We start from the raw sequence: 19,581 nt of genomic DNA on the forward strand, positions 1-19,581 counted from the left end.
AGAACCTTAATTTAAACTGAACCTAAATTTAAATATAACTAATGACAAAATATAGGAAACATGTTAAGGTCATTTAGCTAAAACCATGAAGTTATAACTATGAAGTTATGTTCCCACATGGGGATCTTTTATATATGCTGGTTTGGTCGGTGTTTATTGTCGCTCGCTCTTGTTGGTTTGGGTCAAGCATGCAGCCTCACAGCTGTGGAGTGGACCTGTTACTGTCTGGTTCTGGTGGGCACTGTGGTGATGATCTGTGTCTGATCTGCTGCTGGTTTAAGAGATTCCTGATCTTTTGTTTCCTCACAGCAGAGCCAAGTTACTTCTCTTAAAAGGCAAAGGGGTGTTGGTTTTAATTTTTCTCCTTTTTGTATTTTCGGTTTGTTTTGAATTGTAAAGCGCTCTGAGCTGCAGCACATGAAAAGTGCTTTTAATAAATAAAGATTGATTGAAACGTTCAGTTTGTTAAATATTAACCAAACAAGGTCAGATTAAACTCAGACATACTTTCTGTTCTGCCAAATGTCAATATGAAATGTGAACACATTTTAAAAGTAACATTAAAGCTGATCACCCCTGCATTTACTGCAGGTGAAAATGAAGAATGGTGCCGTCTAGTTGCATAAAATTTAAATCACTATAAATAGTAAACTGATGAAAAAGTAAAAACATTTAGTTTAACATGCAATAAAAGCACCATCATAGAATCAACTAACAGCAAGTTGCTCAGGTCCTGTATCATAATGTAACGAAAAAGAAAAAAGCCAAAAGCATTTGCCTGTTTTTTTTTTTTTTTTTTAATAGTTGTGAAGTTCTTAGAAATATTCATGATATTTTTTTCTGATGAATCCAATCCAACTGCTGTTAGTATGACAAACAACAAATGCTGTGCTTTTGGTTTTTAAACAAACATAGTTGCAATACTATTTAAACTTTGTTGCAATATTATTACTAAAGTACAATATGCTAATATGTTCTAAAAAATGTATTCGACGTGCTGTTTGTGAATTACACATTTTTTTCAGATATATTGAAAACTTTTTTGTATTTTTTTTTTTTTTGCATTAAAGTTTGCATCACAGTTAGAGGTGGCTGGATAACTCAGTTGGCTGGTGTTGGACCTGGGCTCAGTTCTCAGGGTGGCAATGAGCTAAAATCCAGTGAGAGTCTTTAGATAAGCCTCTTCATGCTTCTTCATAACTGGGTATCTGTACCTTTAAAAATACAGGATTGTGTCAGAAAGAGAATCCGGGGTAAAACTCTGCATAACCACCTGTGTGTATCAGTGAAGCTGATTCCCTGGTGATCCCTGACAGGATAAGCCGAAAGGTGAACAGCAGAGTTTATATTATAATTTGTGATGGTACAGTTGCTAAGGAGAAAATTTTGAATTGGCACTTCATGTCATAAACGTTGCTGACCCCTAATTTAGACCAAAAAAAAAGAAAGAGAATTCACAATATTTAAATCAAGAAATTCTCTGAAATACAATTTTGAGCTTAATTTTCTTTATAAATGTTCTCCATTGTCAGAAACATCCCACAAAAACATGTTCAAAACACTATTTTCTTTTTGTTTAAGGCAATGGAATCTCCTTCAGGAGCTTTCCTCCGGTCTGGTCTTTGTTGTTGACCTGTGTTCTCCCTGACGGACGTCTTCTTCCTGCAGGAGGAACTCCGTGGAGGAGCAGGACTCGTACCGAGGACAGCCGGGCGTCTGTGGCCTTACCAACCTGGGAAACACCTGCTTCATGAACTCTGCGCTGCAGGTCAGGCTGGCTGCACCGAGAGTCGGGAGGCGTTTCACACCGATGGCCTCTGACCTCTCCTCCTGTCCCCTCCCCCTGCAGTGCCTGAGCAACACCCCCCCACTGACCGAGTACTTCCTGGAGAACTTATACCTGAATGAGCTGAACTTCACCAACCCTCTGGGGATGAAGGGGGAGATCGCAGAGGCGTACGCCGACGTCATAAAGCAGATGTGGTCGGGCCGACATTACTCTGTGGTTCCGCGGGTCTTCAAGGTACCACGGAGTCCTCACCACAGAAACACCAGCAGGCAGATTCAGTTAAATCTGAGAGGTTACACTTTAGCAAATGTGAAAACTCTTGAGTGACCAGACAGGAAGTCGAACACGTTCTCTGATCTGCAATGAGTTGCTGGTTGTGGCAGATAGAAGCTTGTTGAGTGGGGCTTCCTCCTCTGAGCTGATCTTCAGCTCCTTCATGACAGAAGTGTCTTCTGTCCGCAGACGAAGGTCGGCCACTTCGCATCGCAGTTCCTGGGTTACCAGCAGCACGACAGTCAGGAGCTGCTGTCCTTCCTGCTGGACGGCCTGCACGAGGACCTGAACCGGGTCAAAAACAAAGAATACATCGAACTCAGGGATGCAGACGGGAGACCGGACCATGTGAGCCCATCCTCTGCCGACCTGCGGCGCCCACTTTAACATTTCACTGGGACATTTTCACAGTATCTACACACATGCCCATCAGTCAGGGACTTGTATTTGGTAATAGATGTGTGCCAGGAGTCTCTTTATGTCTCTTTATGCATGGAGTGTTACAGCAGATCCACTTGATCTTACAGACAGAGTGGATTGCAGAAAAAACACAAACGTTTTTCTTTAAACAACAGTCAGAATTGGAGCTTAAGTTTTAAACCTTTAGGTTTAAAATTGAAGGATGAGAAAACAAGCTTTAGTTTCCATCGTCTTACCTCCAGCTACTTTCTCTTTTAAGAGGTCCCACCTGAACTTCCTGCAAGCCGAATACAATAAAACTTTATTGACAATGTATTGAAATTGTTTCCATAACTCAATTTAAAAACAACAAGTAGATAATAAACAGCAATAAAAAAATGAATAACATCAATAATTATTATCCAGTGTCTATTATCCAGAATCTAATAGCTGACGGCGAGGTGTTAACGTCTGTGACTGAAGGAGCTCCTCAGCATCCATGGTCTCATGCAGAAGATTATTTGGATTTTCTGCACCCTGATTGGCTGTAGAGCCTTATCAATCATTCTCCTCTGTGCCATGTCTCCTGTACAGAATAAGTTCAATTTAGATCTACAGATCTTTGTTTTCATTCTATAAAATTGGACTCATATTTCTATGAAGGTTTGAACTTTGAGAGTTTAAACAAGAGAAAACAAGAGTGAAAATGCTCATGTCTGACCGGGAAAGTATAACGTGTGTAGTGAAGAGTTTTACAACATTAACGCATTTAGTATTGCAAAAATAAAGATTACTATTATGCAGATTTCACCCATTTTGGGTTCTTTTTAGACCTTAACTCTCACCATCAACTAGGAAACATTACTTTAAACTAGATTATGGATTCTTCATGTTTCCATGTAAATATTGTAACATTAGGCTATATAAATAGAATTGAAATATTCCATTCTGTTTGTAAAGTACAAACTAAAACAGTGCATGTTCTTTTTTTTCAGATAAATTTTTTTTCTCCTCATTGGGACATTATCAAATCTCCAAGCTTTCATGTAACTAACCATTACTGTAGTGGTTTAACGCTGGCTGTTTGTCTGTCAGGAGGTGGCAGGAGAGGCGTGGAGGAACCACCTCAGGCGGAACGACTCCGTGATCGTCGACAAGTTCCACGGCCTCTTCAAGTCCACTCTGGTTTGTCCTGAATGCCGCAAGGTTTCTGTGACCTTTGACCCCTTCTGCTACCTGAGCGTCCCGCTTCCCGTCAGCAAGGAGCGCGTCATGGAGGTGTTCTTCGTCTCTCTGGACCCGTCCGCCAAGCCCGTGCAGGTGGGTTCACAGAGAAGCTTTAGGCCGTGGCGTTCAGGGAGGATCTACCGTCTGAACCCAAAGACAGTTGTGTTTCTGTGTGTGAGAGGAATCTTGTGTTTGTGTCGGCAGCATCGAGTTGTGGTTCCTAAGGCGGGAAAGGTGTCAGACCTGTGTGCTGCTCTGTCAGACATGACCAACGTGCCCCCCACACAGGTGAGTGCAGGCTCAGGTGTGTCGGGACATTCTGTCATCGTGGCGCAATGCTACGTTCACGGTGAACGCCCACATGTGGGAGGAGCTATTGTCCAAAGTTTCTAGCCACATCGCTACATTATGAAGGACACGGATGATGTTGACGGATCAGGTTTATGTATATTTTTGAAAACAAAAGTGAAATAGATTTCCAAAGTATTGACTTGGATTATGGCATGACTGCGCTGTTAAAGTTGTTTTCATTTAGTTTTTGAAAATTTCTCTTTTTCCAGATAAAGAAAATATTTGGCCTTAAAAATCTTTTTTTTTTTTTTTTTGCCTTGAAAGTCTCTTCAAAATGTATTGCTTAACTGTTTGATTCTATGTGTCAGTGATGAGGAAGCTGGTGTGTGCGTGTTGCAGATGGTGGTAGCCGATGTCTTCAACCATCGTTTCTACAAAATCTACAATGCCGACGAGTCCCTGAGCTGCATTCTGGACCGAGACGACATCTTTGTGTGAGTTCCGCTGCTGCTCATCGTTTTAATAATCCTGAAAGGGATTTTACTGGGATCATCCACCACTGTCAGGTGATCGGGTGTCAGTGAGGTGAAGCAGTCGCTGTCTGTGCAGGTACGAGCTGGCGCAGGTATCTCAGGAGGAGCAGGTGCTGCTGGCGCTCTACCTGAGGGAGCGCTCTCACTACAGGGACTACGGCTCCGGCAGCAGCTCGTACGGAACGTCGCTGTTCGGGCATCCGCTGCTGCTCAACGTGCCGCAGAGCCGCTGCAGCCGGGAGGAGCTGTACAGCCTGTTCCTGCAGAGACTGGCGTGAGCACACACAACTACCGGATCAAAACTCTCTAAAACATTCTAGCTGTTCTGAAAACTGTCTGTGTTTGTGTAGACGATACGTCCGGACTCCTGACCCCTCTGAGGAGTTGGAGGAAGAGGTAGAGGAGGAAGAGGACGAGGAAGAGGAGCTGTATAAGTCTCAGACCAACGGCATCAGTGATGGTAAGATTTCGGTGCTAATCAGAGAAGATGCTGAGTCCTAAGCTCCACATGAAACTGAATCTATTATAAATCACATTTTTAGAAAAGAGCTTTACACAGAATCCAATATTTAAAGTCACTTGTTTAATTAATTTAAATCAAAATTGAAGCTGCGAGAAGCGTTGCGAGGCCTGCAGGTGCTACCCACCCCCACAGCCCCTTTTTGACCTGCCCTTAGTGGCGGCCGCTACACTCCCTTCCCCTCCCGATCTGCCCCTGCCACTCTGGTCAGAGCTGCATGGGACTACTTCATTAAAATTCTTTTTTTTTTTTAAATGTCAGCTTTTCTGTAAGTTATCTCCATAGCAACCATTTTATTTTTTGGTTGTCTGGGGGTGACAAACTGATCTATGTCATTTTTAGAAGAATTGGAAAAAGTCAATTTTTGAATTTCCATAGCAACAGAGGTTTTTGTTACCACGCCCACATTTCTAATATTTTCATGTCAACTGTTGTATCATTTCTTTCAGCTTTAGTCAAGGATAAATGTATTACATTTTCACAATATTCTGGTAAAAATGGTGGAAATAACAGGGGAACGCCACTTTTACGACCTCGCCATGCGTACACTGTTCAAAATCTACAAACTTTAAAACAAGATTTTTTTTCTCAAATAACTAACTTCCCAATAATGTTCCAAGAGTTGGGAGCTGATAGATTGAAGTACCAAGGAGGAATTAAAATTTGTAGAAGGAAGTAAAAAAATGTTTTATTCAAGATGGCAGCGTCTTCCTGAGGTCAAAGGTCAACAAAACTTTTATTGTGGTTTTAAACTTACCCTCGTCACTTGAGTTTGAAATGTTATGAGGATTTCTCAAACAAAAGTTAATTTTCCCATATTGTGCAAAAAAAACTAAATTTCTCTTTGCCACTAAATATCTCTTGAGCTATAGGCCCTATGGCCATCCCATAATAACTTTAAAACTCCCTTTGGATATCCCTGATATGCATGCTTCATTAGTGTGTTTTGAAGTATTTGTTTGGTCCCATAAGATTTTGGCCCCATTCATTTTATTATTGTTGTCTCAATGAAAATAAGAAAGAAATCCTAAGGTTCAGGAGACCGAGCAGGTGCCTCCCCGTCCCACAGTGCTCTGTTTGTCGGCCAGTTTAGCGAGCAAGCGAGCTTCGCCTCTGTTGGTGTAGAGGAGGGAACTCTGCCACTCTGTTGCAGTCAAAATGGCTTTTATACCGGAGCTGCAGAGCATGAAACTTCTGTAATGACGTTTGACTTACACCAGTTGACCAATTACAAAATTCAACTGTACTACCTCGTTTCAACCTGTAGGGGGCAGCACACACATGGTTTTAGATGTTAATTTCAGTTTCATTCTAATATTGAAAACTAACAGACATTCTGAGGAAAAATCTGCTTAAAGTCCTAAAATGAACCAAAAGTAAGGTTTTTTGGACCTCTTCAGCTCCTGTTTGTGTTTTTTCTTCTCAGACGAGCAGGAGGGAGCAGAGGCTGCTGGGTCCTCAACTACCCCTAACTGTGGGGGTTCATCTTCAGATAGCCAATCAGACGGCACCGCAGCGGCTGAATTGCAACCAGACGTCAACCAAACTCCAAGGTCAGCGGAGCGAGAAGACGCAGAAACCAGCAACGGCTCGGTGGTCCAGACTGAGCCCGACCACTGCGCCGGTGGAGACCAGGCCTGCAGCACCGAGGAGGGCATGAGCGCCTGCGCAGACCAGAGCGCCACTGGCTGCACAGACCAGAGCGCCACTGGCTGCACAGACCGGAGCGCCTGCGCAGACCAGAGCCCCACTGGCTGCACAGACGCAGCGCCAGAGCAGCCGTGTGAAACCACAGAGGAAGAAAGCACAGAAACCAAGCAGGAGGAAGCTTGTTCTCCCACCCCACCCCCCAACGAGAATCCCGCCAAGAGGAGAGCGTGCCGCAGGAGGAGGAAGAACCTGTTTACCATCCAGGCCGTCAACTCAAACGGGACCACAGAGAGGGGGACCGGAGACGGGGGGAGCGCCGTGTCCTTCAGCTGTGAGTCTGAACACGCTACATGCCAACACACTTCACGTAACAACAAACAAGCACACAACAATATACACACACTTTAAACACTTGAAGGAAACACAAACACAGATGCAAACAAACACCATTACACATGCAAATACACATGTACATAAACAGACACCATGTGAATTTATAACAAAAATTTACTGGAATAAAAAACAATAAAGAATAAATATTACATAACAAAATACAAATATGTATTTGGTGTAATAAGCTATTAAATAGTCATTTATTAAAAAACTTATTTCTGTATCATCAGTAATAGAAATTGATGTCTCTATAATGATTTTAATGTTTTTGTTTCTACAAAGCTCATTTTTGTTTACAATCACACTTTGGCTTTTTTATTTTCTCAGTGAAGATTGTCATTTTGAGTCCATCAGTTTGTGGAACTCAGAATATCTAAAACTGTATTCTCTCATGCATCAGTTTTAATGTTAAGTGTACATACAGACGTGGTCCTGCGACGTGTTTTGAGCGTCAGGTACAGCGGTCTGGCAGAGCGTTTGGTCATCGCAGGAGATCAAATATCTGGACTTTTGGCCAAAAATTTGTATGGATTTACAGCAGGACCTCATTGATGTATTAACATGTTCTGTCTGACCTGCAGCTCAGCCGTATGTGGCCATAGACTGGGACCCCGACATGAAGAAGAGGTTCTACAACGAGAACGAAGCTGAGGTCAGTGTGACGCCTGTCTGATCTGTTCTGACTGACATGACCCTGCAGGAGCAGCTCCTCCTTCCTCAGAGAGCATCGCTACGACTTTCTCAGCTGCAGAACAAACTCTGGCAGCCCATCCAGAAACACTGTTCTTGAATCTGGCATTGGTTAAAATAATTTAAGATTAAAACTACTTTTCTGAGTATTTCTTTATTGTGTGAATGTGTTACATGTAAAAATCATACTTTCAGAGATTTCATCTTCAATCTTGGAATTAAAACGTTCACATCGTTCAGGACGTTACTGCTTGTACTTTAATATTCATAAAAGTAATAGTTTTGAAATATTGAGCAAAATATGCCCCATAGGAAGTAAATGAGAAAATTTCTAATTCTTCAGAAACTTGTAACTTTGAAACCATGGTTTACAGTAATTTTTAAATAATTTGGCAATGAGCTATTATGTTAGCATTATGCTTGCTCATTTTTGGTATCTGAGTTATTTTTATGCTAATTTATCTAATATTTTAGCAGCATGCTGTTTTTTGGCTCATTTCTTATCTACTTAGGTTGTTAAGCTACTTTAGAGTTTAGCTAATAGTTTAGCAATGTGCTAGCTTTTTAGGCTAATTTGGCATCTACTAAGGTTTTATGGGCTAATTTAGAGTTTAGCTTAAATTTAAGCAACACACTACATGATTTAGCTAAATTGGCATCTATTGAGGATTTTTAAGTAAACTTAATACCATTTTTTCCTAAATTTAGACTAACTTAAGCTGTCTTTTATTGTTCTTTAAAAGAATTTCAAGTCTTTTAGCAAATTTGGCATTTAGCAAATACCTTTTGCATATTCAGCAAAAAGCATTTACACTAGCAATATCGCAGGTAATGCAACTTTTCTAGTTCAAATTGTGTTGGATGAAAACCAGATGTTTGAAAAAGCTCAGGTTTGTGAAGCAGCAACTACCATGGGTGAGCCAACGTCATTATCCATGAACGTCTATTTTTTCCAATCTAAACTGGAATCTGGATAGCTCGTTTATTGCTCACCTTTTCTCTGTGCTACACTAACGTTAGCTTGAGGTTGTGAGGTGCTCTTTAGCTAGCAGGAGAGTGTAAACAAAGGGCTGATAGGAAAATTAGCTTCTGCGCCAACAATCGAGGCCACAACTCAGATGAGCATTTCTACCAAAGAAATGAAGAAAATATGTCTTTAAAAAAAAACGACACAGGCTTTTTGATTTTGAAAATAAAAAATTCATTAAAAACGAGGGGAATGGTTTAGTGGTAGAAAAAAAACTATAGTGTGACTTTAAGGAGTTGAGTTGCGGAGTCAAACTCCATCTGAAATGCTGTGGAAAAAAAACAAGTGAGCAGAGGCATGAATGTTTGTGTGGATTGTATTTAGACCTCCTCATGGAGACGCTTCCATCTCTCTGTCTGCGCAGAAGTACGTGAAGCACTCCAGCATGGAGGTTCCTCAGCAGCAGGCGACGGTCCAGCTGCAGGAGTGCATCGAGCTCTTCACCACTGTGGAAACTCTGGAGGAGGAGAACCCATGGTAACTCTTCACAACCACTTCTATTTGAGCTGCTGAACGTTTACACACAACTCCGCTGTGAGTTTACTGACAGGAGACAACTCCATCATTGACTCTATACGAGAACTGGACTGAGTAACTCATCCCGCCTGGACAGGAAGAACCCGCTGGTTCCAAGAAGCCAAAATCCCATAGACTTCTATAGAGAAATAAACAGATCATCATTTTTATTATGTTTTTTCTGTAGTACAAGGTATAAACTGACCAATCAGATGCCTCGATGGTGAGCTGCAGTCAATGGTGGTTTGAACCCCCATCCCACCCCATAACGCTCAGAAATGTAGAGTTTACAGCTTTAGGGTTAGCGGCTCCACAAAGGAGACGCTGACGTTGATGCGTTTGGTATTTTCAGGTACTGTCCAGTGTGTAAGAAGCATCAACTGGCCACCAAGAAGCTGGACCTCTGGTCTCTGCCCGAAGTCCTCATCATCCACCTCAAGAGGTTCTCCTACACCAAGTTCACCAGAGAGAAGCTAGACAGCATCGTGGACTTCCCCCTCAGGTTCATGCACTTTATCACTTCCTGTACCCCCCCACTCATCCCTATCATGTCATGTGACCAAACTGTGTGAATAACCACCTGCCTGACAACACTGGCTAGACAGAACACTCCCACACAAAAAGAGCTTCATCTGTGAGAGAACAAAGAGTCTTAATGTCTGTGAAGAAGAGTGGGCCTTCACAGTCTGATCCTCCCCTCAGCTGCAGGAGGATGAAGGTGGATCTGCAGCTTCTTCATCCTCCTCTGTGCTTTCATGAAACTAGCTCCCCTGTTTTTCACTGAAGTGCAGAACTCTGGTGAAGTCCTCAAAAGGCCTTTCCACTTAGATGTAAGCATTTGGAGAACCATAGTTTGCAGCGACAGCTCAGTAAGAGATATGAATGATTGCTGAGGAAGTAAAGAAATCCAGGTCACATCCAGGTCTGATGTCTCCATTTGGATCATTACAGTGTAGAATGCACACCCTCTTAACAGCTGTCACATAACAGATGAGACAGATGGATGATATTCACGTTTCAGATAGTCCCGCCGCTGCTCCGTAACAGGGGCGTGCCGTCAGGGGACGATAGTATGGCGAGCAAAAGGGATCATAAATCCTCAGGAAAAGCGGGCACGGCAGTGCTTTACAGATAACACTTATTATTATAAATATTTAGATGTCCCCACAGTTGGTTTCAATAAAACAATTAATACCAAAAAATAATTTTAAGTTTAATTTTAACTGTTTTATTTTTTATTATTTTAAAAATGTGCATTTTGGGGTACTCCAGATGGATTTGGTATTTTCAACACTATTTTCAAGAATTCTTTTCTCTCAGATTTTGTAGATTTGATGTTTTGTTTTAACAAATAGGCCTCAATGAGCTAATGTTCTGATTATTTATATATACACACACACATATATATTTACTTTCTACTGATCCAAAAAACGATCCAAAATGTGACCCTAAAACCATGACACAATCCGAACCAAGAGTTTTGTGATCCGTTACACCCCTAACCAGAACCAAAACCAAATCTTCTGAAGTTCTGGTTCTGCGTAATATGACTGGCTCTCTCTGTGTCTGAAAAACCCACATTTAAAACAATCTGAGTCAGTGATCTCTGATTTAAGACCCACTTTCATCCATTTTCAAAGATCAATTATTTTATTGATGATTATGCAGTTTTTAGCCCAAATTAAAAAAAAAAACTGTCATTTCCAAGAACAGTTTCTGCAGAATGTGCTGGAATGATGTTGATTGTAGTTGAAAAGTTACAGTAACTCAAAGAACATAGACGCTGGCGCTCCGGTGCTGAACGGTTAATGATGTGATAGGATCAGCTTCATGTCTATAAACCTTCACCCATCAGCGGTCAGCATCAGGTTGGATTCAGAGTTGCCGTTTTTGCTCCACATCCTCATAAAACCCTCCACAGACGCATCACTTCCTCTGTCGCTGCAGGGACCTGGACTTCTCCGACTTCCTCCTGAGGAAAAGCCTGTCCAGCGAGGAGCCGCCGAGCCGCTACGACCTCATCGCCGTGTCCAATCACTACGGGGGACTCAGAGACGGGCACTGTGAGGAAACACCAACCCTCCTGTTATTGTCTCCATCGTTGTGACCTTTGACCTGATCACAGATGTGCTTGGTCCTGCAGACACCAGCTACGCCAAGAACAAAGACAACGCTCAGTGGTATTACTTTGACGACAGCAAAGTGACCTACGCCTCCGAGGACCAGATCATGGTCAGTGACGTTACCATAGCAACATGCATGCCTCCAGCTACAGATGCTGAGAATTTTTGGTAGAAAATTTGGTATTTGTGGAGCTTTGATGCTTTCCTATGACTGGAAATCTGCATGATTATCCAAGTTTAGTTTATTTTAGAGAAAAATTCTCTTCAAAAATCTGCTTTTTATAACTTTCTTGTTTGACTTGCCGTCTCCTCCCCTGCAGACCAACGCTGCCTACGTCTTGTTCTACCACCGACAAGACAAAATCCGAAAGCCCACCCTGCCCTCCCCGCTCACAAACTCCACCCCCTCCACCAACAACATCGCCTCCAACAAAGACGAGGACGAGGCGTTGGGCGCTTCTTCTTCCTCCTCCTCCTACATCACCATGGAAACGGACTAAACCACCTCCCTCTGGCTGGTTTTTCCGCTTCTTTTTCTTCAGTCGGTTGATGAACGCGGGCGAGCACCGCTGCTGTGTTCTTCAGAACCTGTCCTTCTCAGGTACTTTGATCCAGATGAATGATTCAGACCCACCGGGCTTCAAGGAGGAACCAGAACTGAACGGGTTCCGACTGCAAAACCACCTTTATCATGCTCAAACTCGCCGAACCTTCAGAGTAAAGCTGCTCAGCACCTCCATGGTTCCTGATTTTTTTTTTTTTTCTCTCTTGAATGTCACTCTCCAAAGCTGCGATTGGCTAGTTTCAAACCGGAAATGAGAACTGAATCTGGGTTCACTCCTCTTTGATTTGACCTCACATCCGTCTGATCTTCTGCTTGCTTTAATCACCTAAAAAAAATGTCCGCTTTAGTTGGAACTCATTCTGTGAGAGCGCACACAAATGTTAATCCACTGATAAACACTTTGACATGCAGGGGGTTGTGGGTAATTACAGACAGCAGGGATTGAAATCAGTCTGTTTATATATTTTGGTTGTTTTCTGATATTTATTTTTAAATAATTCTAGAGACCACACAATGTGATTTTTGTTAATCAGCTGGTGCAGGATGTTGATCTTATTTATACAGAACATTTGTATTGAGACGGAAGCCAGCGGAGTTCCTTTGTGGTCTGAGCGAGCTCCTCTGTTTTAAACAGCTCTGTACAGTATTTTTCTATTGTAAGTAATGTATTGACAGGATCATTCCTGGGGGAGCAGCAGGGAAGCTTCACTTATTTCTTTGGTCTTCCCGTCAAATATCAGAGGAAAATATTTTATTGTATTTTCAGTCTTTTGATATAAATTAAAGGACTAATATCACCACCAGACAGTCTGTTCTCCTTCTCCATGCAGAGCTGCAGGCGCGTCAGCCGCCATCCTTGCAGCCGACGCTTTATGCTGTTTCCACTAGCCCCCACAGGAGGGCGCCGTCTCAGCTGAATCCAGCACAGCTGCCTGTTTGTCCTGTCAGATCTTCATGTCACCACTGAACAGGTTCCCAAAGTTGAGATCTCTGGACATCAGCTCGTCCTCCACGTTCTCCAGCGCCCACTTGTGCTCCACAATCTCCAGCGCCTCCCACTCGCTCTGAAACACAATTCACATCAGCTTCATCCTGAACAACTGTTGGTGCCGAGCCGTGTCCCGTTAGTCACCTTAAAGGCCTTGTTGGGGTCGGGGGGCATCGCCATGGCGGCTCCTGTCATCTGGTCCTGCATGATCCGGGACTGGTCAGCAGCTGTGAGCAGAAGAGTCAAAGCTGTTACGACTGAGCACGCTCAGAGGGTTGAAGTGGTTCAAAGGCCATCAGGGGAAACTGCTTAGCTCAGTTTAAGTTTGGTAATCATCAGCTCTCAAACAACAGAACGGATGCTTCGGAGGAAACTGTTTAAAGGCTCACAACAATTTGTATAAATAAATACTCAGAAATGCAATTTAAATTTTCTTAAATTATGTCCTTAATCATCAGGAAAATGCCACAAAAAACAGATTTCATTGGAGTGGGGCTTTAAATAAACAGCAGAAAACAGGTTGGATTTGAGCTCTGCAACCTGTGGGTCTGGATTCAACAACAATGTTTCTATTTTCAAAAGTAAAATGAGAAAAAGAATGTGTCATAAGTCACAATGATAGAAAATGACACGTTTGGCTTTTTTGTATTTTTAATTCATTTAAATCTGCGGCAGCAGGAGGACCTTTTTGACGTGTTTTATTTTGAAAAGAGCTTTTATGTACTCTAGTCTAAAGTGAGAGAAACGAAAAACTAACACTGCTATAATTCAGTTATTTTAATATTTGTGTGAATGTTTAGTGAGCATTCGCATCCATTCCGTACGTAAAAACTCAATCACACTTTGAGCGATTTCAATAATCTTGGTATCAAAACGTTCTGCTTGTTCGGGTTACTACTGCTTGTATTTCTGGTATTCATAAACTTTATAGTTTTTTAAATACTGAGCAAAATATGCCCCGTAGGAAATGAATGAGAAAGTCTTGAAATGTCATATTTTAATTAGATTAGCAACAAACCTTTAAATATATTTATGGGTTATGTTTTTATTTTTTATAATAATTTCCCCAAAAAATTGAGTTTAGCAAATATTTTAGCAACATGTTAACATTTTTTGGAAATTTGTGATTACTAAAGCTTTTATAGGCTAATTTAGAGTTTAGCTTCTATTTTTGTAACAGGCTAACATTTTTGACTAATTGAGTTTACAGAGGAATTTTAAGTATTTAAGCAATGTTCTAGCTTTTTTGGCTAATTTGACACCTACTAAGGTTATTTTGTCCAAATTTCAATTTAGCTCACAATAAATATTTTGTAAAATTGGCATGTATAAGGGATTTTTAAGCAATTTTACTAGAATATTTTTCTTAAATTTTGGTCAACTTTAGTGCTCTTTCATAGTTCTTCAATGTAATTTCTAGTCTTAGACAATTTAGCATTCTGCAAACAGAAAATCCCTTCAGGAATTAAAGTAAATTGTGTCACAATTTTCAGCAAAAAGCTTCAGCGACTTCTTTCAGCTAAAAGCATTCACACTCACATTATCGCAGGTAATGTAACTTTTCTAGTTAAGAACAGTTTTTTTTTAATTAATGGCTTAATGGCCACAAAAAACAAAGTGTTTTTTCCTAAATGTTAAAGTCAGTAAGAAACTGGACCAAACGGACCTTTTAGTGTTGCAGGTTGCAGACCTCTGATCTAAACTAAAACTCCCTGGGGTACGTGAAGAGGGTACAAACCTTTGAACCAGTGTGGAGTATTAAAGTAAAAACCCACCGTTGTCCTGGCCCAGGATGAGACTGTACATGCTCCTCAGCCCAAACACGTTCAGGAAGTACCAGGACGCCGAGCTCACCCTGCACACGCCAAACAGCAGCAGCTAAAAAAACCGTCTGCGGGAAGTACTCATCTGCGTCATGAAGGCCTTTTTACCAGGAAGCATCAAGAGACAGCAGGTCGATCCCTCTCTGCAGCATCGGCTTGAACCTCAGAGTCAGAGGAAACGGGACCTTTGCTGCAGCGGACACAGAACAGAACCAGAACATCTGCACCCGGGTTTCCAAACAGATGCTGGAAACGCTTTTGCTCCAAGAGGAACTCACTTATGACGAACCCAGAGAAGGCCCAGTTGATCCATCCACCAATCACAATCATGGGCAGGACGTTGGTCAGGTTCCCCTTCATCATGTCTGTCAGCATGCTGGAGTCTGAAACAGAGGAGGAGCAAACTGTCATCAGAACACCACCAGAGGGTTCAAGCTGCAAGTACCGGTCCGTGGAACAGTAGGTACCGGGTCACAGAGAAAAGAAACACAACCTTTCTGTTTTATTTCTAATATGATTAAGAACTATATTTTATTTTGCAAAAAGCTACTGAATTTTTTTTTTTTTTTTCATCATATCCGACTTATTCTTGATTTAAATCGCTCGATCACACAAAAATCCGTCCACTTTCTTTTTAAAGCGGCTGCACCAACCACTAAACTGAAACCTCTCAGCTAGCAAAGACGTGTTTGGAAAGTTTATTTTGGGACAGGAAACACAAGAAGAGCCTTCAACTTCAAAATAAAATAATTCTGCATTTAACCCCTTTAACACCAGAGTGTTTATGTCCTTTGATTTACTGTAATTTTTTATTTGTTTATTTCTCCTTCAAAATCGACTGGAATTACATTGATTGTGATAACAATAAAAGAGATTACAGTATGTTAAAGATTTGGGGTTTAAGCGTCTTTACTATAAATATAGATTTACTGTGACAGTTGTTCACACAGACGATAATAATCATGCCGAATATTCAGCAACAAGCTATTTAATGTTATGAGGATGCTGCTAAAAAAGCTGTTCAAATGTTGGATTCAAGTTTATGAATATATTTAGAAAAAAACAGTCTGAGTGCTTCTTTTTTTTATTTATGACACCTTAAAAGTCAGATGAGATTGAGGTTAATGCAATTTTTTTTTATCTTCCACTTTGACAGTTATGGGTTAGGAGAAAGTCTAGATCACATGTTAATGGTTCCTACAGGAAATCTAGAGTACACATAAAGTTTAAAGAAGCTGCATGAACATTAGGATGAAGATAAACTTTAACTTCAAAAGTTGAGATAAACTGGAGGCCTGATAAAGGTTGGGGACCACTGGTCTAGGGGAGGGCCCAGTCTAATTACTGAGAGAGAAGGCAAATCTGGCTTTAAAAAATACAAAGAACAAACACACATACCTGTCATGGGGTTCTTGGGGACGACTTTCCTCTTGACTGTCTTAAAGAAGCCGGTCTCTGCGTTGTTGAAATAGTGTTTCCTCATGGCGAAGGACTGAACGAAACAAACAGCTCCATCAGACACACAATCCTCAACGGATAGCTGACTCCAGGAAACAGCACCTTCTCCTGGAGACACTTCAGAGGGTAAACGTGAAGGGTCTGTTCTGAACTGCTGAGTGGGGCTGCCAAAAACGATTTTTTTAAAAAGTCGACTAATCGGGTCATGCACAAACTGGATGTAAAGCACACATTTTTACCATCATTAGCTTTAAACTAACTAAAAACTAGATATGTAGCATTACCTGCGATAATGCTAGTGTGAATGCTGTAAGCTGAATTTGGTAGCTGAAGATGCTAGTGCCGATGGCTAAAATCAGTAGCTAAAAACTCTAAAGGTGATAGCTGAAAATGCTGAAGCTGATAGGCAACTAAAATATTAGCTAAATTTCAAGTTAGCCTAAAAAAACTGAAGAAAAAAAGCCTAAAGTTGTGTCCGAATTGCCCCCCTAACTACTTTAAAACTATATAGTGCAGGACTATATAGCGCCTTGGATTTTAAAGGTAATTGTGACCTGGCGCTCACTACTTTACTTTTGTTTTTCTAAACACCGGAAATGATTTCAACAATTTCACAAAGTGAAAATTAAATAAATACGAACATTTTATGACTTTTATTTATGACTCCACTGTGTTCTGATGGTGAAAATGTGGATGCTTTATTCAAATATTACATTTAAAGATGTTTTTTTTGTTTGAGATTGTTCGACTGCAATGCATTGTGGTCTATATTCGCTAATCTAGTGAGCATCGATGCATGCTGGCTTTTTGCAGACATCTGGGAAATTTCGAGTGCACTTGATTCTGGAATATATAGTGATGGGGGGGAATTTGGACACAACCCAAATAAGCTAAAACAGCTAGCATGTAGCGGAAATATTGGATAAACTCCAAAAAAGTAAAACAAAAAAAACCTTAATAAATGCCAAAATAGTCCAAAAAGTTAGCATAATGCCATTATAACTTTCAACTTCATTACACTCCGACTCCATATAATATAAATTAACGACTAATCGACTATTAAATTAGTCGCCGACTATGTAATAGTTGATTAGTTCTCGATTAGTCGGCTAATCGTGGCAGCCCTACTGCTGAGTATGGGTCAGTTCATGTCAGCAGCACAGAGGGAGTGAGAATTGTTGACCAGACACACTGCCTGCAGCTGCAGTTACAGAACTCTCCGGTCCAGTTAAAGATCAGCTCAGACCTTCTGTTCAGCAGAACCTTTAGAGATTACCCTTCACAGACCTCCTGTCTGCTCCAATACATTTATGGAAATGTAGATGAATCAGAAAACAGGTGTATGTGTGCATCCACACTCCTTAACAGTCCCACAAGCTCCGCCCACCATGTCTGCGCCCGCACCTTCTCAGATGTTCAGATTCAGAATGCACAAAACAGGAGCTCACCTGCTTAGGAATGTACTTTCCATTCTCTCTGAGGATGCGGCTGCGCAGGAGTACCTGACTGAACACAGACACACAAACTGAGTTCACCTCAGAAAATAAAGACATTCCTTTCAATTACACCTGATGTGTTTTTATGTGTTTGCAAACAAAACAGAACCTCAAAAACACTTCACAAACATGGATTTTACAACACAACTCATGGGAGCAGGAGGCCTCACCTGTCGGACACCTGCTCCAGGTCCACCTTCTTGTCGCTGTGGAGAAGCTGGGTGACGTAGTGACGGAGGACGCCCACGAAGAAAGTGATATAGACGATGGGCAGGACCACCCACATGCGTATGCTGGAATCCAGCAGCAGCTCGGGACCGGCCATTGCTAGACGCTCAACTCAGGCAGGAAAGCACTACAAATCTTTGATGGTTTGAACAAAAAAAAAGAGCTTAAGAAGAGATCTGAACAAGCTGTTATTGGGTCTGTTTGTGGGCACTTTAACTGGAGATAGTTATTCTTTTCTTAAGGACAAAAACGTGTCTAACTATAACTATTCAGGGTTTAAAAGGAATCCCTAAAATAAGTAAAACCAGGTATTCATGTTTTTCTTAGCAGAAAAAAAAATAAAATAAAAAGACACAAAAATATCAAATGAACCAGTTTCTTCTCTTATTCTGTAATTGACTCTAAATTCAAGACATCTTTCTGCTCTTGATCAGATTCATGGTTAGAAAGAGTATTTTACATGAAGTTAAACATTTTTATGGAATATTTTAATTCTTTAGCACTTCCAGTGCTTAAAATAAAGTACTGTTATTTACCAATGGTTCATCATAGTTTTGGATTATAAAACTTTTGTCGTTTAATTTTTAAAATGTAAATCTGCTTTGGACTTTTAACCAACATGTTTAAGATTTATTTACATTTATTTTTAAAATATTCAATACAAATATCGTCAAATACTCTAACAATTTACATGTTTGTTTGTCTTTTTTTTTTTCAACTGTGTCAGTGACAAAAACTACATAACTGTTGTAAATATTTTGGGTCCGCGTGCCTCCTGCCCTCTGCTCCAAACTATCTGACCTCTGACCTCCTTCCTGTGGTCGGCTAGCGTTAGCCGCTGTTAGCTGCAGCCGGAAAACCCGCATTTTCCCTCACACGAACCTTTGTCGTTTCCTGCAGCTCCTGGTTTTTAACCTCCTTATTGTTTCCTTTTGGTAAAAAGACCCCCTGAAAGTTATCTACGAGCGTAAAGTTCAAACACTAAAGACAACTCACCACATTTACGAACTTTGAAACTCCTCAAGTGAGTTCACCTGCTGCGGAGAAAGGCACTTCCGGTTTCACCGGAAACACCGACCGACCACTGCTGAAGTTAAAAATAAACTCCCAAAAAAGTTTATAAATAGCGAGGCTGATGATTACAACAATAGGAATAAATGAAGTGCTGAGCTATAATTTTTAATCTAACATTATGTATTTGAAAAAAGTTAATTTTATCGCTCTACGCTTATTTAAAATAGCTCACACAAATTCTCCTTTTTTATGCCAGGAAAAAAAATTACCTTTGTTCATCATTATTATTAATATTTTTTTTTCTTAAACTTATGTTTCCTGATTTTCTTTCATTATTTCTGGTGATATTATTTGAATGTTTTAGGCCATGATCTACAGAAAATTTGAATATTTTCACATTTAAAAATGTTACTTGCTCTTTTAAAGTTCTTTTTAAAACACTGAATACTTTGGTGGAGTAATTCACTAATGTGTTGTAATTTAAAACATGCACATAATTGAAATTTGTTTAAACATTTCAACATTTGCCAATAATTATTATCATTTAGTGGAATTACAAATACTTCAATTTAATCACT

General features: G+C 40.8%; 2 protein-coding genes across 4 annotated transcripts in view; one reads left to right on the forward strand and one right to left on the reverse strand.

The window, feature by feature from the left end:
* usp11 (ubiquitin specific peptidase 11) overlaps positions 1 to 12,168 on the forward strand; it is a 21,889-nt gene extending 9,721 nt beyond the window's left edge. For both annotated transcript variants that reach the window (XM_024293233.2, XM_024293232.2), the window contains 15 exons: positions 1,669 to 1,768; positions 1,850 to 2,023; positions 2,252 to 2,410; positions 3,557 to 3,781; positions 3,893 to 3,976; positions 4,379 to 4,473; positions 4,589 to 4,786; positions 4,863 to 4,972; positions 6,459 to 7,013; positions 7,657 to 7,727; positions 9,157 to 9,269; positions 9,661 to 9,810; positions 11,256 to 11,371; positions 11,452 to 11,540; positions 11,752 to 12,168. In XM_024293233.2, the coding sequence (XP_024149001.1) occupies positions 1,669 to 1,768; positions 1,850 to 2,023; positions 2,252 to 2,410; positions 3,557 to 3,781; positions 3,893 to 3,976; positions 4,379 to 4,473; positions 4,589 to 4,786; positions 4,863 to 4,972; positions 6,459 to 7,013; positions 7,657 to 7,727; positions 9,157 to 9,269; positions 9,661 to 9,810; positions 11,256 to 11,371; positions 11,452 to 11,540; positions 11,752 to 11,931 (2,419 nt within the window). In that variant the 3' untranslated portion in view covers positions 11,932 to 12,168. The remainder of the gene's footprint in view (positions 1 to 1,668; positions 1,769 to 1,849; positions 2,024 to 2,251; positions 2,411 to 3,556; positions 3,782 to 3,892; positions 3,977 to 4,378; positions 4,474 to 4,588; positions 4,787 to 4,862; positions 4,973 to 6,458; positions 7,014 to 7,656; positions 7,728 to 9,156; positions 9,270 to 9,660; positions 9,811 to 11,255; positions 11,372 to 11,451; positions 11,541 to 11,751) is intronic.
* A 12-nt stretch (positions 12,169 to 12,180) lies between these two features.
* Positions 12,181 to 19,119, reverse strand: zgc:86609 (TMCO1/EMC3 family protein). 2 transcript variants are annotated; one of them, XM_024293240.2, is made up of 9 exons: positions 18,986 to 19,119; positions 17,932 to 18,124; positions 17,714 to 17,771; positions 16,206 to 16,299; positions 15,086 to 15,190; positions 14,916 to 14,997; positions 14,760 to 14,839; positions 13,129 to 13,211; positions 12,181 to 13,060 (listed from the first exon to the last, which is right to left on the reverse strand). In XM_024293240.2, exons 2-9 carry the CDS (start codon positions 18,084 to 18,086, stop codon positions 12,941 to 12,943), a joined length of 777 nt encoding a protein of 258 aa, XP_024149008.1. In that variant the 5' UTR covers positions 18,087 to 18,124; positions 18,986 to 19,119; the 3' UTR covers positions 12,181 to 12,940. The 2 variants fall into 2 exon arrangements, with proteins under 2 accessions (XP_024149008.1, XP_024149007.1); XM_024293239.1 differs by lacking the exon at positions 18,986 to 19,119 and adding an exon at positions 18,872 to 18,981 and having other exon boundaries at positions 12,922 to 13,060.
* Positions 19,120 to 19,581: the final 462 nt, after the last annotated feature.

Source organism: Oryzias melastigma, linkage group LG7 (assembly GCF_002922805.2).
Source record: "Oryzias melastigma strain HK-1 linkage group LG7, ASM292280v2, whole genome shotgun sequence".
Taxonomy (NCBI): domain Eukaryota; kingdom Metazoa; phylum Chordata; class Actinopteri; order Beloniformes; family Adrianichthyidae; genus Oryzias; species Oryzias melastigma.